The sequence below is a fragment of the Pelobates fuscus genome, chromosome 3 (genome assembly GCF_036172605.1).
Source record: "Pelobates fuscus isolate aPelFus1 chromosome 3, aPelFus1.pri, whole genome shotgun sequence".
Lineage (NCBI taxonomy): Eukaryota > Metazoa > Chordata > Amphibia > Anura > Pelobatidae > Pelobates > Pelobates fuscus.
This window is the reverse complement of record NC_086319.1, coordinates 7,267,533-7,290,298: the sequence shown is the minus strand read 5'-3', so window position 1 is coordinate 7,290,298 and position 22,766 is coordinate 7,267,533. Positions and strand designations below refer to the sequence as shown.

At 38.3% G+C, this 22,766-nt stretch overlaps 1 protein-coding gene across 3 annotated transcripts in view; it reads left to right on the top strand.

The window, feature by feature from the left end:
* The first annotated feature begins 1,127 nt into the window (after positions 1–1,127).
* Positions 1,128–22,766, top strand: part of ST8SIA1 (ST8 alpha-N-acetyl-neuraminide alpha-2,8-sialyltransferase 1) — a 121,248-nt gene continuing 99,609 nt past the window's right edge. For 2 of the 3 annotated variants that reach the window (XR_010090416.1, XM_063446659.1), the window contains exons 1-2: positions 1,128–1,142; positions 1,200–1,486. Coding sequence is in view for 1 of the 3 variants with exons in the window: in XM_063446659.1 (XP_063302729.1) it covers positions 1,290–1,486 (197 nt within the window). In the remaining 2 variants the exon portion in view is untranslated. Of the gene's footprint in view, positions 1,143–1,192; positions 1,487–22,766 lie in introns of those variants that run through there. The other variant, XR_010090417.1, reaches the window with a different exon arrangement.

Sequence of the window (22,766 nt, the reverse complement as noted above, 5' to 3'; positions counted from 1 at the left end):
GGTGCAGGGTTGAGAGGGTTGAGAGGGGATGGTCTAGGGGTGCATGGCTGACAGGGGGATAGTCTGGGGATGTATGGCTGAGAGAGGATGGTCTGTGGGTGCAGGGTTGAGAGGGGTGGTCTGGGGGTGCATGGCAGAGAGGGCATGGTTTGGGTGCAGGGCTGAGAGGGGATGGTCTGGGGGTGCTTAGCTGAGAGGGGGCATGGTCTGGGTGCAGGGCTGAGAGGGTGGAGGTCTGGGGGTGCTTAGCTGAGAGAGGACATGGTCTGGGGGTGCAAATCTGACAGATGTGCAGTCTAAGGGTGCATGGATTTGGGGTGCAACGCTGGGAGTGGGATGATCTGGGGGTGCAGGGCTGAGAGTGTGTGCATGGTTTTGGGGTGCAGGGCTGTAGGGGGCGGGGTGTAAGGCAGAACCCCGGCTTTATAGAGAGGGCGGAGAGAGAGAGAGAGAGAGAGAGAGAGAGAGAGAGAGAGATTCGGATTCTCCTTAACAAAGAAGAAGGACGGGAGGAGGGAGAGACAGAGCAGCATCTGAGGGACCAGCCGGAGCCTGCAATCACTGAGCTAGGGGGGGGGGCACACTGAGCTGGAGGGGGGGGGGGGGGGCACACTGAGCTGGGAAGGGGGGCACACTAAACGGGGGGGGGGTACACTGAGCTGGAGGGGGACACACTGAGTTGGAGGGGGGGCACACTGAGCTGGAGGGGAGCACACTGAGCTGGGAAGGGGGGCACACTAACGGAGGGGGGAGGGTTTACACTGAGCTGTAGGGGGACACACTGAGCTGGAGGGGGACACACTGAGCTGGAAGGGGGCACACTGAGCTGGGAAGGGGGCACACTGAGCTGGGAAGGGGGCACACTGAGCTGGGAAGGGGGCACACTGAGCTGGAGGGGGGCACACTGAGCTGGGGGGCATACTGAGCTGGGGGGGCACACTGAGCTGAGGGGGGGGGCATACTGAGCTGGAGGAGGGCACACTGAGCTGGGGGGGGAGAAACTGAGCTGGAGGGGGGGGGGTGAGACTGAGCTAGAAGGGGGGGCACACTGAGCTGGAAGGGGGGGCACACTGAGCTGGGGGGTGCATTGATTGAGGGGGGGGGCATTGATTGACAGTGGGGGGGAACATTGATTGACAGTGGTGGGGGGCATTGATTGACAGTGGGGGGGGGGCATTGATTGACAGTGGTGATTAAAGTAGGGGGTATTGATTGACAGTGGGGGGATGATGTACCCCCATATTAAGTGACTTAGTTGGAGTACACACCGCCCCCGGAATGTCCCCGGGATGAAGGCGGTGTTGGGGGGCAGGATGTGGCCCCGGGGCCGAGTGCCGGTGGGGGCCAGCGCTCTGTGTGTCCTCCTGCTGTGCTGGCTCTACATGTTCCCCGTTTACCGGCTGCCGGAGGAGAAGGAGATCGTGCGGGAGGTTCTACGGCTGAGAACCGGCTGGAGGGAGAACCGGACTGCGGGCAGGGAATTCAGGTACCGGGGACCCCCCAATATTTAATGATACATACCCCCCATAACGTATTATTATACACCCCAGATATATACTATTATACACCCCCCTAAAATGTATTATTATACACCCCCCTAAAATGTATTATTATACACCCCATAAATGTATTATTATACACCCCCCTAAAATGTATTATTATACACCCCAGATATATACTATTATACACCCCCCTAAAATGTATTATTATACACCACCCTAAAATGTATTATTATACACCCCCCTAAAATGTATTATTATACACCCCCTAAAATGTATTATTATACACCCCCGATATATACTATTATACACCCCCCTAAAATGTATTATTATACACACCCAATATTTATTGTTACATAACCCCCAAAATGTATTATTATACACCCCAGATATATACTGTTATACACCCCCCTAAAATGTATTATTATACACCCCCTAAAATGTATTATTATACACCCCCAATATTTATTGTTACAAACCCCCCAAAATGTATTATTATACACCCCCGATATATACTATTATACACCCCCCTAAAATGTATTATTATACACCCCCTAAAATGTATTATTATACACCCCCAATATTTATTGTTACATACCCCCCAAAATGTATTATTATACACCCCCGATATATACTGTTATACACCCCCCTAAAATGTATTATTATACACCCCCTAAAATGTATTATTATACACCCCCAATATTTATTGTTACATACCCCCCAAAATGTATTATTATACACCCCCGATATATACTGTTATACACCCCCCTAAAATGTATTATTATACACCCCCTAAAATGTATTATTATACACCCCCAATATTTATTGTTACATACCCCCCAAAATGTATTATTATACACCCCCGATATATACTATTATACACCCCCCTAAAATGTATTATTATACACCCCCTAAAATGTATTATTATACACCCCCTAAAATGTATTATTATACACCGCCGATATATACTATTATACACCCCCCTAAATGTATTATAATACACCCCCGATATACACTATTATACACCCCCAAAATGTATTATTATACACCGCCGATATATACTATTATACACACCCCTAAAATGTATTATTATACACCCCAATAATTATCATTATACATCCCCAAAAGGTACTATAACATCCCCCACATATGCTATTATACACCCCCCAAAATGTATTATTATACACCGCCGATATATACTATGATACACCCCCCAAAATGTATTATACACCCCAATAATTACTATTATGCACCCCCCAAAATTTACAATTACACCCTCATATATACAATTATACACCCCCCAAAATGTATTATTATACACCCCAATAATTAATATTATACACCCCCCAAAATGTACTATTATACACCCCAATAATTACTATTATACACCACCAAAATGTACTATTACACACCCCCGATATATACTATTATACACCCCCCAAAATGTATTATTATACACCCCAATAATTACAATTATACACCCCTAAAAATGTACTATTACACCCCCCGATATATACTATTATACACCCTCCAAAATGTATTATTATACACCCCAATACTTACTATTATATACCCCCCAAAATGTATTTTTATACACCCCAATATTTACTATCATATCCTCCAATATTTACCATTATACACCCCCAATATCTATTATTATACACCCAATATTTATTGTTGCATACCCCCCAAAATTTATTAATAAACCCCCCAATATGTACTATTACACCCCCGATATATACTATTATACACCCCCCAAAATGTATTATTATACACCCCAATATTTACCATTATACACCCCCAATATCTATTATTATATACCCCCAATATTTATTGTTACATACCCCCAAAATATATTAATATACCCCCCAATATTTACTATTATACACCCCCCAAAATGCATTATTATACACCCCAATACTTACTATTATACACCCCCCAAAATGTATTATTATACACCCCAATATTTATTGTTACATACCCCCCACTATTATACACCCCCGTAAAATGTATTATTATACACCCCAATATTTAATGTTACATACCCCCCAAAATTTATTATTATACACCTCGATATATACTATTATGCACCCCCCTAAAAAGTATTATTATACACCCCCTAAAATGTATTATTATACACCCCCAATATTTATTGTTACATACCCCCAAAATGTATTATTATACACCCCGATATATACTATTATACACACCCCTAAAATGTATTATTATACACCCCCAATAATTACAATTATACACCCCTAAAAATGTACTATTACACCCCCGATATATACTATTATACACCCTCCAAAATGTATTATTATACACCCCAATACTTACTATTATATACCCCCCAAAATTTATTTTTATACACCCCAATATTTACTATCATATCCTCCAATATTTACCATTATACACCCCCAATATCTATTATTATACACCCAATATTTATTGTTGCATACCCCCCAAAATGTATTAATAAACCCCCCAATATGTACTATTACACCCCCGATATATACTATTATACACCCCCCAAAATGTATTATTATACACCCCAATATTTACCATTATACACCCCCAATATCTATTATTATATACCCCCAATATTTATTGTTACATACCCCCAAAATATATTAATATACCCCCAATATTTACTATTATACACCCCCCAAAATGTATTATTATACACCCCAATACTTACTATTATAACCCCCCAAAATGTATTATTATACACCCCAGTATTTATTGTTACATACCCCCCACTATTATACACCCCCGTAAAATGTATTATTATACACCCCAATATTTAATGTTACATACCCCCCAAAATGTATTATTATACACCCCCGATATATACTATTATGCACCCCCCTAAAAAGTATTATTATACACCCCCTAAAATGTATTATTATACACCCCCAATATTTATTATTACATACCCCCAAAATGTATTATTATACACCCACGATATATATTATTATACACACCCCTAAATTGTATTATTATACACCCCCAATATTTATTGTTACATACCCCCCAAAATGTATTATTATACACCCCAAAAAATTTATTATTATACACCCCCTAAAATGTATTATTAAACACCCCCAATATTTATTGTTACATACCCCCCAAAATGTATTATTATACACCCCAAAAAATGTATTATTATACACCCCCTAAAATGTATTATTATACACCACCAATATTTATTGTTACATACCCCCCAAAATGTATTATTATACAACCCCGATTTATACTATTATACACCCCCCTAAAATGTATTATTATACACCCCCCTAAAATGTATTATTATACACCGCCGATATATACTATTATACACCCCCCTAAATGTATTATAATACACCCCCGATATACACTATTATACACCCCCAAAATGTATTATTATACACGCCGATATATACTATTATACACACCCCTAAACTTTATTATTATACACCCCAATAATTATCATTATACATCCCCCAAAAGGTACTATAAAATCCCCCACATATGCTATTAAACACCCCCCAAAATGTATTATTATACACCGCCGATATATACTATGATACACCCCCCAAAATGTATTATACACCCAAATAATTACTATTATACACCCCCCAAAATTTACAATTACACCCCCCATATATACAATTATACACCCCCCCAAAATGTATTATTATACACCCCAATAATTACTATTATACACCACCAAAATGTACTTTTACACACCCCCGATATATACTATTATACACCCCCCAAATTTTATTATTATACACCCCAATAATTACAATTATACACCCCTAAAAATGTACTATTACACCCCCCGATATATACTATTATACACCCTCCAAAATGTATTATTATACACCCCAATACTTACTATTATATACCCCCCAAAATGTATTTTTATACAGCCCAATATTAACTATCATTTCCTCCAATATTTACCATTATACACCCCCAATATATATTATTATATACTTCCAATATTTATTGTTACATACCCCCAAAATGTATTAATATACCCCCCTATATTTACTATTATACAACCCCGATATATACTATTATACACTCCCCAAAATATGTTACTACAGGGAGTGCAGAATTATTAGGCAAATGAGTATTTTGACCACATCATCCTCTTTATGCATGTTGTCTTACTCCAAGCTGTATAGGCTCGAAAGCCTACTACCAATTAAGCATATTAGGTGATGTGCATCTCTGTAATGAGAAGGGGTGTGGTCTAATGACATCAACACCCTATATCAGGTGTGCATAATTATTAGGCAACTTCCTTTCCTTTGGCAAAATGGGTCAAAAGAAGGACTTGACAGGCTCAGAAAAGTCAAAAATAGTGAGATATCTTGCAGAGGGATGCAGCACTCTTAAAATTGCAAAGCTTCTGAAGCGTGATCATCGAACAATCAAGCGTTTCATTCAAAATAGTCAACAGGGTCGCAAGAAGCGTGTGGAGAAACCAAGGCGCAAAATAACTGCCCATGAACTGAGAAAAGTCAAGCGTGCAGCTGCCAAGATGCCACTTGCCACCAGTTTGGCCATATTTCAGAGCTGCAACATCACTGGAGTGCCCAAAAGCACAAGGTGTGCAATACTCAGAGACATGGCCAAGGTAAGAAAGGCTGAAAGACGACCACCACTGAACAAGACACACAAGCTGAAACGTCAAGACTGGGCCAAGAAATATCTCAAGACTGATTTTTCTAAGGTTTTATGGACTGATGAAATGAGAGTGAGTCTTGATGGGCCTGATGGATGGGCCCATGGCTGGATTGGTAAAGGGCAGAGAGCTCCAGTCCGACTCAGACGCCAGCAAGGTGGAGGTGGAGTACTGGTTTGGGCTGGTATCATCAAAGATGAGCTTGTGGGGCCTTTTCGGGTTGAGGATGGAGTCAAGCTCAACTCCCAGTCCTACTGCCAGTTTCTGGAAGACACCTTCTTCAAGCAGTGGTACAGGAAGAAGTCTGCATCCTTCAAGAAAAACATGATTTTCATGCAGGACAATGCTCCATCACACGCGTCCAAGTACTCCACAGCGTGGCTGGCAAGAAAGGGTATAAAAGAAGAAAATCTAATGACATGGCCTCCTTGTTCACCTGATCTGAACCCCATTGAGAACCTGTGGTCCAACATCAAATGTGAGATTTACAAGGAGGGAAAACAGTACACCTCTCTGAACAGTGTCTGGGAGGCTGTGGTTGCTGCTGCACGCAATGTTGATGGTGAACACGGATGGCAGGCTTTTGAGTGTCCTTGCAAAGAAAGGTGGCTATATTGGTCACTGATTTGTTTTTGTTATGTTTTTGAATGTCAGAAATGTATATTTGTGAATGTTGAGATGTTATATTGGTTTCACTGGTAAAAATAAATAATTGAAATGGGTATATATTTGTTTTTTGTTAAGTTGCCTAATAATTATGCACAGTAATAGTCACCTGCACACACAGATATCCACCTAAAATAATTATAACTAAAAACAAACTAAAAACTACTTTCAAAAATATTCAGCTTTGATATTAATTAGTTTTTTGGGTTCATTGAGAACATGGTTGTTGTTCAATAATAAAATTAATCCTCAAAAATACAACTTGCCTAATAATTCTGCACTCCCATATACTCCCATATACTATTACACCCCCATATATACTATTATAAACCCCCCAAAATTTATTATTATACACACCAATATTTACTTTTATACACCCCCCAAAATGTATTATTTTACACCCCAATATTTACTATTATACACCCCCGATAGTATACTTTTATACACCCCAATTTTTTACCATTATACACCCCGAATATTTACTATTACAATATATATTATTATATACCCCCAATATGTATTAGTATGCACCCCAATATTTACTATTATACACCCCCAATATTTATTGTTACTCACCCCATAAAATGTATTATTATACAAACCAAATTTCTACTATTATACCCCTCCAATATTTACCATTAAACACCCCCAATACTTACTGTTACATACCATAATATCTATTACTATATATACCCCCAATGTATATTTATTTTTGTCCACATAGATACCCCCCCACAATGTATTATTATACACCCCCAATATGTATTATATGCCTCCAATATGTATTATTACATACCCCCGATATTTATTATTATATACCCTTGTAACAAAAGTAACCTTGTCACTGGCTTTTGGAGGGGCCTGTTTGCCAGCCTCCTACCCTATGATTATGGTCCTGTGACGAACTGAACCTTGTCACGGGTTCTTGGAGGGGCCTGCTGGCCAGCCTCTTGCCTCAGGACTATGGTCCCTGCAATATACCTTGCCCAATGCAGTTTAAAAGGCTCTGTTTATGTGAAGTACGTACTTTTGTACTCAAGACAGAGAGACAGACCATTAGCCCTAATTCTCTGGAACTGTTTTGGGCATTAGACCATGTGCACGGTGGGTCAAAAATAAGACTTCCAGGAAATTCCTGAACCCCTGAACCGATCTGGGTGATTTTTGGATATGTTGGTCACCCAGATCAGGGCTATCAGGGGATGTAACATTTGTTTTATGTATTTTTAGGGTACTTTTGGGGTGTTTTTAAAAAAAGTGTGTTTTTTCTGTGCTTGGAGATAATTGGATTAGAATTAGTACAGTTACGGGTCCAATTATCTCCCAAGCAGAGGGGAGGGATTGTGTTCCATGTGTGGGAGTGTCGTGCATTTTAACTCTGTTGTTATTGGTTTGCAAGTTTGTGTCACAGTCCCCAGCAAGGTCCATGTGGGTGTCACCCTTGCATGGGGACTTGCATAAAAGGCCAGCTGTGGCTTCCATTAAACAGAATGCTTTACCCCTTCATGAAGTCTTGGCTCATGTTTGTGGGATTGGATAACTACACTCTGGGGATTGCTATAATCACTATACTCCCCTGAGTATAATCACTAGCTCTTATAAGAGCTTGTTCCTGCTACGCTCTGTGAGGTTTACGGTGGTTATGGTGTCTCCTGAGCTAAGCTGTTCGTTATGTTAGCAGCTTCCGTTATGTCTCCTGAAGCTAAGCTGTTCGTTATGTTAGCAGCGTCAGTTATGTCTCCTGAGCTAAGCTGTGCGTAATGTTATGAGCTTCCGTTTAGTCTCCTGAGCTAAGCTGTGCGTTATGTTGGGACCTTCCGTTGTGTCTCTTGAGCTAAGCTGTACGTTATGGTAGGACCTTCCGTTGTGTCTCCTGAGCTAAGCTGTGCGTTATGTTAGGACCTTCCGTTGTGTCTCCTGAGCTAAGCTGTGCGTTATGTTAGGACCTTCCGTTATGTCTCCTGAGCTAAGCTGTGCGTTATGTTAGCAGCTTCCGTTATGTCTCCTGAGCTAAGCTGTGCGTTATGTTAGAGCTTCCATTATGTCTCCTAAGCTGTGTGTAATGTTATGTGCTTCCATTATGTCTCCTACGCTAAGCTGTGCGTAATGTTATGAGCTTCCGTTGTGTCTCTTGAGCTAAGCTGTGCTTTATGTTAGGACCTTCCATTGTGTCTCCTGAGCTAAGCTGTGCGTTATGTTAGAGCTTCCGTTGTGTCTCCTGAACTAAGCTGTACGCTATGTTAGTACCTTCTGTTGTGTCTCCTGAGCTAAGCTGTGCGTTATGTTATGAGCTTTCATTTTGTCTCCTGAGCGAAGTTGTTAGTTATGTTATGAGCTTCTGTTTTGTCTCCTGAGCTAAGCTGTGCATTATGTTAGCAGCTTCCGTTATATCTCCTAAGCTAAGCTGTGTGTAATGTTATGAGCTTCTGTTTTGTCTCCTGAGCTAGGCTGTGCGTTATGTTAGTGCTTCCGTTAGGTCTACTGAGCTAAGCTAAGCGTTATGTTGGGACCTTCCGTTATGTCTCCTGAGCTAAGCTGTGCGTTATGTTAGTACCTTCTGTTGTGTCTGTGGTGTATCACCAAATTAATATAAATATTACACAAGGTTTGCTAGATTGATGACAGAATGTCACCACAGTGTCTCCTGAGCTAAGCTGTGCGTTATGTTGGGACCTTCCATTTTGTCTCCTAAGCTAAGCTGTGCATTATGTTTGTACCTTCTGTTGTGTCTCCTGAGCTAAGCTGTGCGTTATGTTATGAGCTTCCATTTTGTCTCCTGAGCTAAGCTGTGCGTTATGTTGGGACCTTCCGTTGTGTCTCCTGAGCTAAGCTGTGCGCTATGTTAGTACCTTCCATTTTGTCTCCTGAGCTAAGCTGTGCGTTATGTTGGGACCTTCCCTTGTGTCTCCTGAGCTAAGCTGTGCGTTATGGTAGAGCTTCTGTTGTGTCTCCTGAGCTAAGCTGTGCGTTATGGTAGAGCTTCTGTTGTGTCTCCTGAGCTAAGCTGTGCGTTATGTTGGGACCTTCCGTTGTGTCTCCTGAGCTAAGCTGTGCATTATGTTAGAGCTTCCATTGTGTCTCCTGAGCTAAGCTGTGCGTTATGTTAGTACCTTCTGTTGTGTCTCCTGAGCTAAGCTGTGCGTTATGTTAGTACCTTCCGTTGTGTCTCCTGAGCTAAGCTGTGCTTTATGTTAGGACCTTCTGTATTGTCTCCTGAGCTAAGCTGTGCGTTATGTTATGAGCTTCCGTTTTGTCTCCTGAGCTAAGTTGTTAGTTATGTTATGAACTTCTGTTCTGTCTCCTGAGCTAAGCTGTATGTTATGTTAGGACCTTACGTTTTGTCTCCTGAGCTAAGTTGTTAGTTATGTTATGAACTTCTGTTCTGTCTCCTGAGCTAAGCTGTATGTTATGTTAGGACCTTGCATTATGTCTCCTGAGCTAAGCTGTGCGTTATGTTAGGACCTTCCGTTGTGTCTCCTGAGCTAAGCTGTGCGTTATGTTATGAACTTCTGTTCTGTCTCCTGAGCTAAGCTGTATGTTATGTTAGGACCTTCCGTCATGTCTCCTGAGCTAAGATGTGCGTTATGTTAGCAGCTTCCGTTATGTCTCCTGAGCTAAGCTGTGCGTTATGTTAGAGCTTCCGTTATGTCTCCTAAGCTAAGCTGTGCGGAATGTTATGAGCTTCTGTTTTGTCTCCTGAGCTAAGCTGTACGTTATCTTAGCAGCTTCCGTTATGTCTCCTGAGCTAAGCTGTGCGCTATGTTAGCAGCTTACGCTATGTCTCCTAATCTAAGCTGTGCGTAATGTTATGAGCTTCCGTTATGTGTCCTAGGCTAAGCTGTGCTTAATGTTATGAGCTTCCGTTTTGTCTCATGAGCTAAGCTGTGCGTTATGTTAGGACCTTCCATTGTGTCTCCTGAGCTAAGCTGTGCGTTATGGTAGAGCTTCCATTGTGTTTTCTGAGCTAAGCTGTGCGTTATGTTGGGACCTTCCGTTGTGTCTCTTGAGCTAAGCTGTGCGTTATGTTAGAACCTTCCGTTATGTCTCCTATGCTAAGCTGTGTGTAATGTTATGAGCTTCTGTTTTGTCTCCTGAGCTAGGCTGTGCGTTATGTTAGTGCTTCCATTATGTCTCCTGAGCTAAGCTAAGCGTTATGTTGGGACCTTCCGTTATGTCTCCTGAGCTAAGCTGTGCGTTATGTTAGTACCTTCTGTTGTGTCTGTGGTGTATCACCAAATTAATATAAATATTACACAAGGTTTGCTAGATTGATGACAGAATGTCACCACAGTGTCTCCTGAGCTAAGCTGTGCATTATGTTGGGACCTTCCATTTTGTCTCCTAAGCTAAGCTGTGCATTATGTTTGTACCTTCTGTTGTGTCTCCTGAGCTAAGCTGTGCGTTATATTATGAGCTTCCATTTTGTCTCCTGAGCTAAGCTGTGCGTTATGTTGGGACCTTCCGTTGTGTCTCCTGAGCTAAGCTGTGCGCTATGTTAGTACCTTCCATTTTGTCTCCTGAGCTAAGCTGTGCGTTATGTTGGGACCTTCCTTTGTGTCTCCTGAGCTAAGCTGTGCGTTATGGTAGAGCTTCTGTTGTGTCTCCTGAGCTAAGCTGTGCGTTATGGTAGAGCTTCTGTTGTGTCTCCTGAGCTAAGCTGTGCGTTATGTTGGGACCTTCCGTTGTGTCTCCTGAGCTAAGCTGTGCATTATGTTAGAGCTTCCATTGTGTCTCCTGAGCTAAGCTGTGCGTTATGTTAGTACCTTCTGTTGTGTCTCCTGAGCTAAGCTGTGCATTATGTTAGGACCTTCCGTTGTGTCTCCTGAGCTAAGCTTTGCGTTATGTTATGAGCTTCCGTTTTGTCTCCTGAGCTAAGTTGTTAGTTATGTTATGAACTTCTGTTCTGTCTCCTGAGCTAAGCTGTATGTTATGTTAGGACCTTGCATTATGTCTCCTGAGCTAAGCTGTGCGTTATGTTAGGACCTTCCGTTGTGTCTCCTGAGCTAAGCTGTGCGTTATGTTATGAACTTCTGTTCTGTCTCCTGAGCTAAGCTGTATGTTATGTTAGGACCTTCCGTTATGTCTCCTGAGCTAAGATGTGCGTAATGTTATGAGCTTCCGTTATGTGTCCTAGGCTAAGCTGTGCTTAATGTTATGAGCTTCCGTTTTGTCTCATGAGCTAAGCTGTGCGTTATGTTAGGACCTTCCGTTGTGTCTCCTGAGCTAAGCTGTGCGTTATGGTAGAGCTTCCATTGTGTTTTCTGAGCTAAGCTGTGCGTCATGTTGGGACCTTCCGTTGTGTCTCTTGAGCTAAGCTGTGCGTTATGTTAGAACCTTCCGTTATGTCTCCTATGCTAAGCTGTGTGTAATGTTATGAGCTTCTGTTTTGTCTCCTGAGCTAAGCTGTGCATTATGTTAGCAGCTTCCGTTATGTCTCCTGAGCTAAGCTGTGCGTCATGTTAAAGCTTCCATTATGTCTCCTAAGCTAAGCTGTGCGTTATGTTAGGACCTTCCGTTGTGTCTCCTGAAGTAAGCTATGCGTTATATTAGAGCTTCTGTTGTGTCTCTTGAGCTAAGCTGTGCGTTATGTTAGGACCTTCCGTTGTGTCTCCTGAGCTAAGCTGTGCGTTATGTTAGGACCTTCCGTTGTGTCTCCTGAGCTAAGCTGTTCGTTATGTTAGGACCTTCCATTCAGGGAATGTTTGCAAAAATTAATGAATTGATAAGGTGAGTAAATGTAGATAATAAAAATAGAAATCAGGTGGAATTGGCATAGCTGATGGCGAGTGAAAGTGGCAGACGATGACCACAGCGAGCTCTGTATCGCGTGGTGACACCTGGTGGCTCAGCATTCTCTGAAACCTGATAGTAATATCTAGCTAATGTAACAGGGTCTATCAGCTGAACATTCCGGGAATGATACCTTAACATAGCTAATAAAAATAGTTACATGGTTACATAGGCTGAAAAGAGACTTGCGTCCATCAAGTTCAGCCTTTCTAGGATATCTTTTTGCTGTTGATCCAAAAGAAGGCAAAATACTTAGTTTGAAGCACTTCCAATTTTGCAACAAACTAGGAAAAAAATCCCTCTTGGTGCCAGAATGGTTAGTTAGATATCTCCTTGGATTAAGAAGCACTACAGTTGAAAAATGTTATTGTTGAATATTAGTTTGCATGTATCTAATTATCCAATTGCTGTTTAAACATCTGTATGGAATCTGATAAAACAACTTCTTCAGGCAGAGAATTCCATATCCTTATTGCTCTTACTGTAAAAAAAAACATTTCCTTTGCCTTAGACGAAATCTTCTTTCTTCCAGTCTAAACACATGACCTTGTGTCCTGTGTAAAGTCCGGTTTGTGAATAGATTTCCACACAATGGTTTGTATTGGCCCCGAATATATTTGTATAATGTTATCAAATGCCCTTTGAGGTGATGTTTTTCAAAACTAAAGAGGTTTAAATTTGTTAACCTTTCTTCATAGCTGATATGTTCCATTCCTTTTATTAATTTTGTAGCCCACCTCTGCACTTTTTCTAGTGCCATAATATCCTTCTTTAGGACAGATACCCAAAATTGCATTACAAGTGATTTTTAAAGAGGCAAAATTATATTCTCATCCCGAGAATGAATGCCCTTTTTCATGCATGCCAATACCTTACTGGCCTTAGCCACTGGTGATAGACATTGCACATTGTTGCATAGTTTGTTGTCTATAACAATTCCCAAGTCCTTTTCGTGTGTTGTTATCCCTAATTCGCTTCCATTAAGGGTATACGTTGCTTGTGTATTCTTTACGCCGAAGTGCATAACTTTGCATTTTTCTACATTAAATTTCATCTGCCATTTGAGTGCCCAGTCCCCCAGTCTATATAAATCCATCTGCAGCAAAGTAATATCTTGCTCACATTGTATTATTTTACAGAGTTTTGTGTCATCTGCAAACACTGAAACATGACTTTCAATGCGGTCTTCAAGATCATTTATAAACATGTTAAATAGAAGGGGTCCCAGAACAGAACCCTGAGGGACACCACTTGCCACCTCTGTCCAGCTTAAAAAGATACCATTAACCCCTTAATGACACAACTTCTGGAATAAAAGGGAATCATGACGAAATATATCCGTCGTCTGTCCTTAACCCCTTAAGGACACATGACGTGTGTGACACGTCATGATTCCCTTTTATTCCAGAAGTTTGGTCCTTAAGGGGTTAAGGGGTTAATTACAACTCTTTGTACTCTGTTTTTAAGCCAATGTTCTACCCAAGAACAAGCATTTTCATCTAGACCGATTTCCTTGAGTTTGAACACTAATCTATTGTGTGGAACTGTATCAAATGCCTTGGCAAAATCCAAATAGATCGCATCCACTGCAACACCCTGATCTATACTTCTACTTACTTCTTCGTAGAATGCAATCAAGTTAGTTTGACATGACCTGTGCTTCATAAAACCGTGCTGATTTTTGCTGATAACCATGTTCTTCTCAATTAATTCCTAAATATTATCCCTTAATAATCCCTTAAGAAGTTAAGCTCACATGTCTATAATTTCCAGGCAAGGATTTTGAAACCTTTTTGAATATAGGAACCACATCTGCCTTCCTCCAATCCTCTGGAACACTTCCTGAAAGTAACCGTTAAAACACAGGGAAGTTGTGGTTACACATTTGCAGTTTTTTACAGATACGGTATACGTTATTGCAAAATGTTCTGATTTGCAGCATTTATACAAGTCAAGAGTTATGTATACGATAATGATGCCAATTCCTGTTACTCATGCATGCGGTTTATATTGAGTGTAGCTTATCTTCTGTTAATTCAGATTTCTCCCACCCACATTCATCGTACATGTTCCATTTCCTGATTAATACAGATTTCGTTAGGCGTTATTGTGCATGGTTACACATTATTTGCTTTGTGTTTTTTATATTTACTTCTCTCCCCATCCATACAGTTATGGTAGCACTTTTTGCTCCCTTAACCCCTTAATGACCAAATGTTAGTTTGCTTGTTTTGTACGTAATGGGTTACCCTAGCACCATGAGCACTTAAGTGTTTTGAAGTGGTCATGGTGCCTGGAAACGTTGGATATACTTTCCTGGCTGCTATAAGTATTCCTCCAGCTGCATCATTGAACCCTGATTAGCCAGGCTGGAGCATGAGATCTGGGCTGGCTAATGTCAATTCTGTGCACATTGTCATGCGCAGGGTGGCAGCGGCAAGCGCTCACTCTCGACCAAATAGCAACTGGATTGGTTTCTGCAGTCTCTGTCACCAGGGCCACAAGGAGCCTTGAAGCATGGTGGGGACGCAGGTAAGACAGTAAACCGTTCCTACACAGTTTGCCCCATTACTGCGGAACAATTAAAGGTTGTAACCAATACAGCAGAATAGTGTTTGCAGTATCCTTTTAAGGACCAAATCATAATAAGAGAAGGATTTCAGTTTATGTTTGGTGGTTGAAGGTCATAAAATACAAGGAGTAAAATTAAATTTCAATGTGGAACAAAATGTGAAACAATATTGCCACACAAGTATATATTTATACCAAGTCAATACGACTCTTTGTTTTTTTATGTAGCCATTTAACTGCCATCCTCTGCTAAATGTGTAGTAAAAAAGGAGCACATATCAGATTTGGTAAAAACAAACAAACAAACATATGGGTGTGTAAAAATGCCTGTAAAATAGGGTTCAATATACACCATATGACATTTGCACAAGGTATGCTTTTATGAGGTAACAGTCAACCTGCTCCAATTTTCCAAAATGAGACATAGACCCATCAGATTCATCTATCAAAATTCTAAGTGTAAAAACTTAAATGATCAGGTCTGTTATATCGCGGTAGCTTAATCTCCTGGCTGGGGCTAGTAGCTGCTACCTCCCAGATTACAATATCTGTTTAGAAATCTACCGATTGAGTGCCAAAAACATTTTCTGACAAATGCAATCAGCTATTGAAAGGTTGATAACATGAGAGCTGGCGTGTCTCGGGCGGTAACCAGAGATAGAGAACTGGGGATCCCCATGATAAAACATTATTATTACACAGCCAACCTGAGCCAAATTATTAACGAGGCCGAAAACCCCCGGTTTGGGTACAAATAGAAACTGATTGGTCAACGGCAGATGGATTGTATGTAGAACTATGGGTACCAAAACCCAAAAGATTAGCAAATATAGACACAAACTATGAAAGGTTACAGCTTCTAATTCTCACTTTTACTAGCGAACCATGGGACCAGTATGGGGTTAATTACTTTACATATATATATATATATATTTACATTCACATAGAATTGTTTATGGATTTACAACACAAATACCACTTACTGAAAAATGTATTCTTTTTGTTTCTCCAGATGATATCCATTTTAATTAATGCCCAAGCCAAGAGACAATAGAGAGACCAGACACAATGTTTGAAAAAATCTCTTTACAGATTCTCCCCAGATGTAGACTTATTTCAGAAATATATTGGATATTAGCAGCTAATGTTTAGACAAGCAAACCTGGTTTTATAACAACCTGGTTCTGTATGATATGTATTTATTAATATTTACTGACCCTCTGGTTCTGTGTGATATATATTATTATTATTATTTACTGTCCCCTGGTTTTGTGTGATATATTAATAATTACTAACCCCGTGGTTCTGTGTGATATTTATTAATATTTACTGACCCTCTGGTTCTGTGTGATATATATTATTATTATTATTTACTGTACCCTGGTTTTGTGTGATATATTAATAATTACTGACCCCGTTGTTCTGTGTGATGTATTATTATTTATTGACCCCCTGGTTCTGTGTGCTATTATATTAATAATTACTGAGCCCCTGGTTCTGTGTGATATATTAATAATCACCGACCTTGGTTCTGTGTGATATATATTAATAATTACTGACTCCCTGGTTCTGTGTGATATATTAATAATTACTGACTCACTGGTTCTGTGAGATATATTAATAATTACTGACCCCCTGGTTCTGTGTGATATGTATTTATTAATAATTACTGACCCTCTGGTTCTGTATGATATGTATTTATTAATAATTACTGACCCTCTGGTTCTGTGTGATATATTAATAATTACTGACCCACTGGTTCTGTTTGATATATTAATTTTTACTGACCCCCTGGTTCTGAGTGATATTTTAATAATTACTGCCCCCCCTGGTTCTGTGTAATATATTAATAAATACTGACTTCCTGGTTCTGTATGATATAATATTTATTACTGTCCCCCTGGTTCTGTGTGATATATATTATTATTTACTGCCCCCCTTATTCTGTGTCATATAATAGTAATTACTGACCCCCTGGTTCTGTGTAATATATTAATAATTACTGATCCCCTTATTCTATGAGATATATTAATATTTACTGATCCCCTTATTCTGTCTGATATATTAATATTTACTGACCTCCTGGTTCTGTATGATATATTAATAATTACTGAGCCCTTGGTTCTGTATGATATATTAATAATTGATGACCCTCTGGTTCTCTATCATATATTAATAATTACTAACCCCCTGGTTCTGTGTAATGTATTAATATTTACTGACCCCATAGTTCTGTATGATATATTATTAATTACTGACCCCCTGGTTCTGTATGATATATATTAATAATTACTGACCCCCAGGTTCTGTGTGATATATATTATTATTTACTGTCCCCCTGGTTCTGTGTAATATATTAATATTTACTGACTCACTAGTTCTGTATGATATATTAATATTTACTGACCCCCTGGTTCTGTATGATAAATATTAATAATTACTGATCCACATGTTCTGTGCGATATATTAATAATTACTGACCCCCTGGTTCTGTGTGATATATTAATAATTACTGACCCTCTGGTTCAGTGCGATATATATTAATATTTACTGATCCCCTTGTTCTGTGTGATATATTAATAATTACTTACCCTCTGGTTCAGTGCGATATATATTATTATTTACTGCCCCCCTGGTTCTGTGTGATATAATATTAATTACTAATACTGACCCCCTGGTTCTGTGTAATATATTAATATTTACTGACCGCCTAGTTCTGTATGATATATTATTAATTACTGAACCCCTGGTTCTGTATGATATATATTAATAATTACTGACCCCCAGGTTCTGTGTGATATATATTATTATTTACTGTCCCCCTGGTTCTGTGTAATATATTAATATTTACTGACTCACTAGTTCTGTATGATATATTAATATTTACTGACCCCCTGGTTCTGTATGATAAATATTAATAATTACTGATCCACATGTTCTGTGCGATATATTAATAATTACTGACCCCCTGGTTCTGTGTGATATATTAATAATTACTTACCCTCTGGTTCAGTGCGATATATATTATTATTTACTGCCCCCCTGGTTCTGTGTGATATAATATTAAATACTAATACTGACCCCCTGGTTCTGTGTGATACATATTATTATTTAGTGACCCCCTGGTTCAGTATGATATATTAATAAATCCTGACCCCCTGGGTCTGTATTATATATTAATAATTACTGACCCCCAGATTCTGTGTGATATATTAATAATTACTGACCCCCTGGTTCTGTGTGATATGTAATAATATTTACTGACTCCCTGGTTCTGTATGATATGTATTTATTAATATTTACTGACCCTCTGGTTCTGTGTGATATATATTATTATTATCATTTACTGTCCCCTGGTTTTGTGTGATATATTAATAATTACTAACCCCGTGGTTCTGTGTGATATTTATTAATATTTACTGACCCTCTGGTTCTGTGTGATATATATTATTATTATTATTTACTGTACCCTGGTTTTGTGTGATATATTAATAATTACTGACCCCGTTGTTCTGTGTGATGTATTATTATTTATTGACCCCCTGGTTCTGTGTGATATTATATTAATAATTACTGAGCCCCTGGTTCTGTGTGATATATTAATAATCACCGACCTTGGTTCTGTGTGATATATATTAATAATTACTGACTCCCTGGTTCTGTGTGATATATTAATAATTACTGACTCACTGGTTCTGTGAGATATATTAATAATTACTGACCCCCTGGTTCTGTGTGATATGTATTTATTAATAATTACTGACCCTCTGGTTCTGTATGAAATGTATTTATTAATAATTACTGACCCTCTGGTTCTGTGTGATATATTAATAATTACTGACCCACTGGTTCTGTTTGATATATTAATTTTTACTGACCCCCTGGTTCTGAGTGATATTTTAATAATTACTGCCCCCCCTGGTTCTGTGTAATATATTAATAAATACTGACTTCCTGGTTCTGTATGATATAATATTTATTACTGTCCCCCTGGTTCTGTGTGATATATATTATTATTTACTGCCCCCCTTATTCTGTGTCATATAATAGTAATTACTGACCCCCTGGTTCTGTGTAATATATTAATATTTACTGATCCCCTTATTCTGTCTGATATATTAATATTTACTGACCTCCTGGTTCTGTATGATATATTAATAATTACTGAGCCCTTGGTTCTGTATGATATATTAATAATTGATGACCCTCTGGTTCTCTATCATATATTAATAATTACTAACCCCCTGGTTCTGTGTAATGTATTAATATTTACTGACCCCATAGTTCTGTATGATATATTATTAATTACTGACCCCCTGGTTCTGTATGATATATATTAATAATTACTGACCCCCAGGTTCTGTGTGATATATATTATTATTTACTGTCCCCCTGGTTCTGTGTAATATATTAATATTTACTGACTCACTAGTTCTGTATGATATATTAATATGTACTGACCCCCTGGTTCTGTATGATAAATATTAATAATTACTGATCCACATGTTCTGTGCGATATATTAATAATTACTGACCCCCTGGTTCTGTGTGATATATTAATAATTACTGACCCTCTGGTTCAGTGCGATATATATTAATATTTACTGATCCCCTTGTTCTGTGTGATATATTAATAATTACTTACCCTCTGGTTCAGTGCGATATATATTATTATTTACTGCCCCCCTGGTTCTGTGTGATATAATATTAATTACTAATACTGACCCCCTGGTTCTGTGTGATACCTATTATTATTTAGTGACCCCCTGGTTCTGTATGATATATTAATAAATCCTGACCCCCTGGGTCTGTATTATATATTAATAATTACTGACCCCCAGATTCTGTGTGATATATTAATAATTACTGACCCCCTGGTTCTGTGTGATATCTAATAATATTTACTGACTCCCTGGTTCTGTATGATATGTATTTATTAATATTTACTGACCCTCTGGTTCTGTGTGATATATATTATTATTATTATTTACTGTCTCCTGGTTTTGTGTGATATATTAATAATTACTGACCCCGTGGTTCTGTGTGATATTTATTAATATTTACTGACCCCGTTGTTCTGTGTGATGTATTATTATTTACTGACCCCATGGTTCTGTGTGATATATTAATAATTACTGACCCACTGGTTCTGTGTGATATGTATTTATTAATAATTACTGACCCTCTGGTTCTGTGTGATATATTAATAATTACTGACCCACTGGTTCTGTTTGATATATTAATTTTTACTGACCCCCTGGTTCTGAGTGATATTTTAATAATTACTGCCCCCCCCTGGTTCTGTGTAATATATTAATAAATACTGACTTCCTGGTTCTGTATGATATAATATTTATTACTGTCCCCCTGGTTCTGTGTGATATATATTATTATTTACTGCCCCCCTTATTCTGTGTCATATAATAGTAATTACTGACCCCCTGGTTCTGTGTAATATATTAATAATTACTGATCCCCTTATTCTATGAGATATATTAATATTTACTGATCCCCTTATTCTGTCTGATATATTAATATTTACTGACCTCCTGGTTCTGTATGATATATTAATAATTACTTAGCCCTTGGTTCTGTATCATATATTAATAATTGATGACCCTCTGGTTCTGTATCATATATTAATAATTACTAACCCCCTGGTTCTGTGTAATATATTAATATTTACTGACCGCCTAGTTCTGTATGATATATTATTAATTACTGAACCCCTGGTTCTGTATGATAAATATTAATAATTACTGATCCACATGTTCTGTGCGATATATTAATAATTACTGACCCCCTGGTTCTGTATGATATATATTAATAATTACTGACCCCCAGGTTCTGTGTGATATATATTATTATTTACTGTCCCCCTGGTTCTGTGTAATATATTAATATTTACTGACTCACTAGTTCTGTATGATATATTAATATTTACTGACCCCCTGGTTCTGTATGATAAATATTAATAATTACTGATCCACATGTTCTGTGCGATATATTAATAATCACCGACCTTGGTTCTGTGTGATATATATTAATAATTACTGACTCCCTGGTTCTGTGTGATATATTAATAATTACTGACTCACTGGTTCTGTGAGATATATTAATAATTACTGACCCCCTGGTTCTGTGTGATATGTATTTATTAATAATTACTGACCCTCTGGTTCTGTATGATATGTATTTATTAATAATTACTGACCCTCTGGTTCTGTGTGATATATTAATAATTACTGACCCACTGGTTCTGTTTGATATATTAATTTTTACTGACCCCCTTATTCTGTGTCATATAATAGTAATTACTGACCCCCTGGTTCTGTGTAATATATTAATAATTACTGATCCCCTTATTCTATGAGATATATTAATATTTACTGATCCCCTTATTCTGTCTGATATATTAATATTTACTGACCTCCTGGTTCTGTATGATATATTAATAATTACTGAGCCCTTGGTTCTGTATGATATATTAATAATTGATGACCCTCTGGTTCTCTATCATATATTAATAATTACTAACCCCCTGGTTCTGTGTAATGTATTAATATTTACTGACCCCATAGTTCTGTATGATATATTATTAATTACTGACCCCCTGGTTCTGTATGATATATATTAATAATTACTGACCCCCAGGTTCTGTGTGATATATATTATTATTTACTGTCCCCCTGGTTCTGTGTAATATATTAATATTTACTGACTCACTAGTTCTGTATGATATATTAATATTTACTGACCCCCTGGTTCTGTATGATAAATATTAATAATTACTGATCCACATGTTCTGTGCGATATATTAATAATTACTGACCCCCTGGTTCTGTGTGATATATTAATAATTACTGACCCTCTGGTTCAGTGCGATATATATTAATATTTACTGATCCCCTTGTTCTGTGTGATATATTAATAATTACTTACCCTCTGGTTCAGTGCGATATATATTATTATTTACTGCCCCCCTGGTTCTGTGTGATATAATATTAATTACTAATACTGACCCCCTGGTTCTGTGTAATATATTAATATTTACTGACCGCCTAGTTCTGTATGATATATTATTAATTACTGAACCCCTGGTTCTGTATGATATATATTAATAATTACTGACCCCCAGGTTCTGTGTGATATATATTATTATTTACTGTCCCCCTGGTTCTGTGTAATATATTAATATTTACTGACTCACTAGTTCTGTATGATATATTAATATTTACTGACCCCCTGGTTCTGTATGATAAATATTAATAATTACTGATCCACATGTTCTGTGCGATATATTAATAATTACTGACCCCCTGGTTCTGTGTGATATATTAATAATTACTTACCCTCTGGTTCAGTGCGATATATATTATTATTTACTGCCCCCCTGGTTCTGTGTGATATAATATTAAATACTAATACTGACCCCCTGGTTCTGTGTGATACATATTATTATTTAGTGACCCCCTGGTTCAGTATGATATATTAATAAATCCTGACCCCCTGGGTCTGTATTATATATTAATAATTACTGACCCCCAGATTCTGTGTGATAT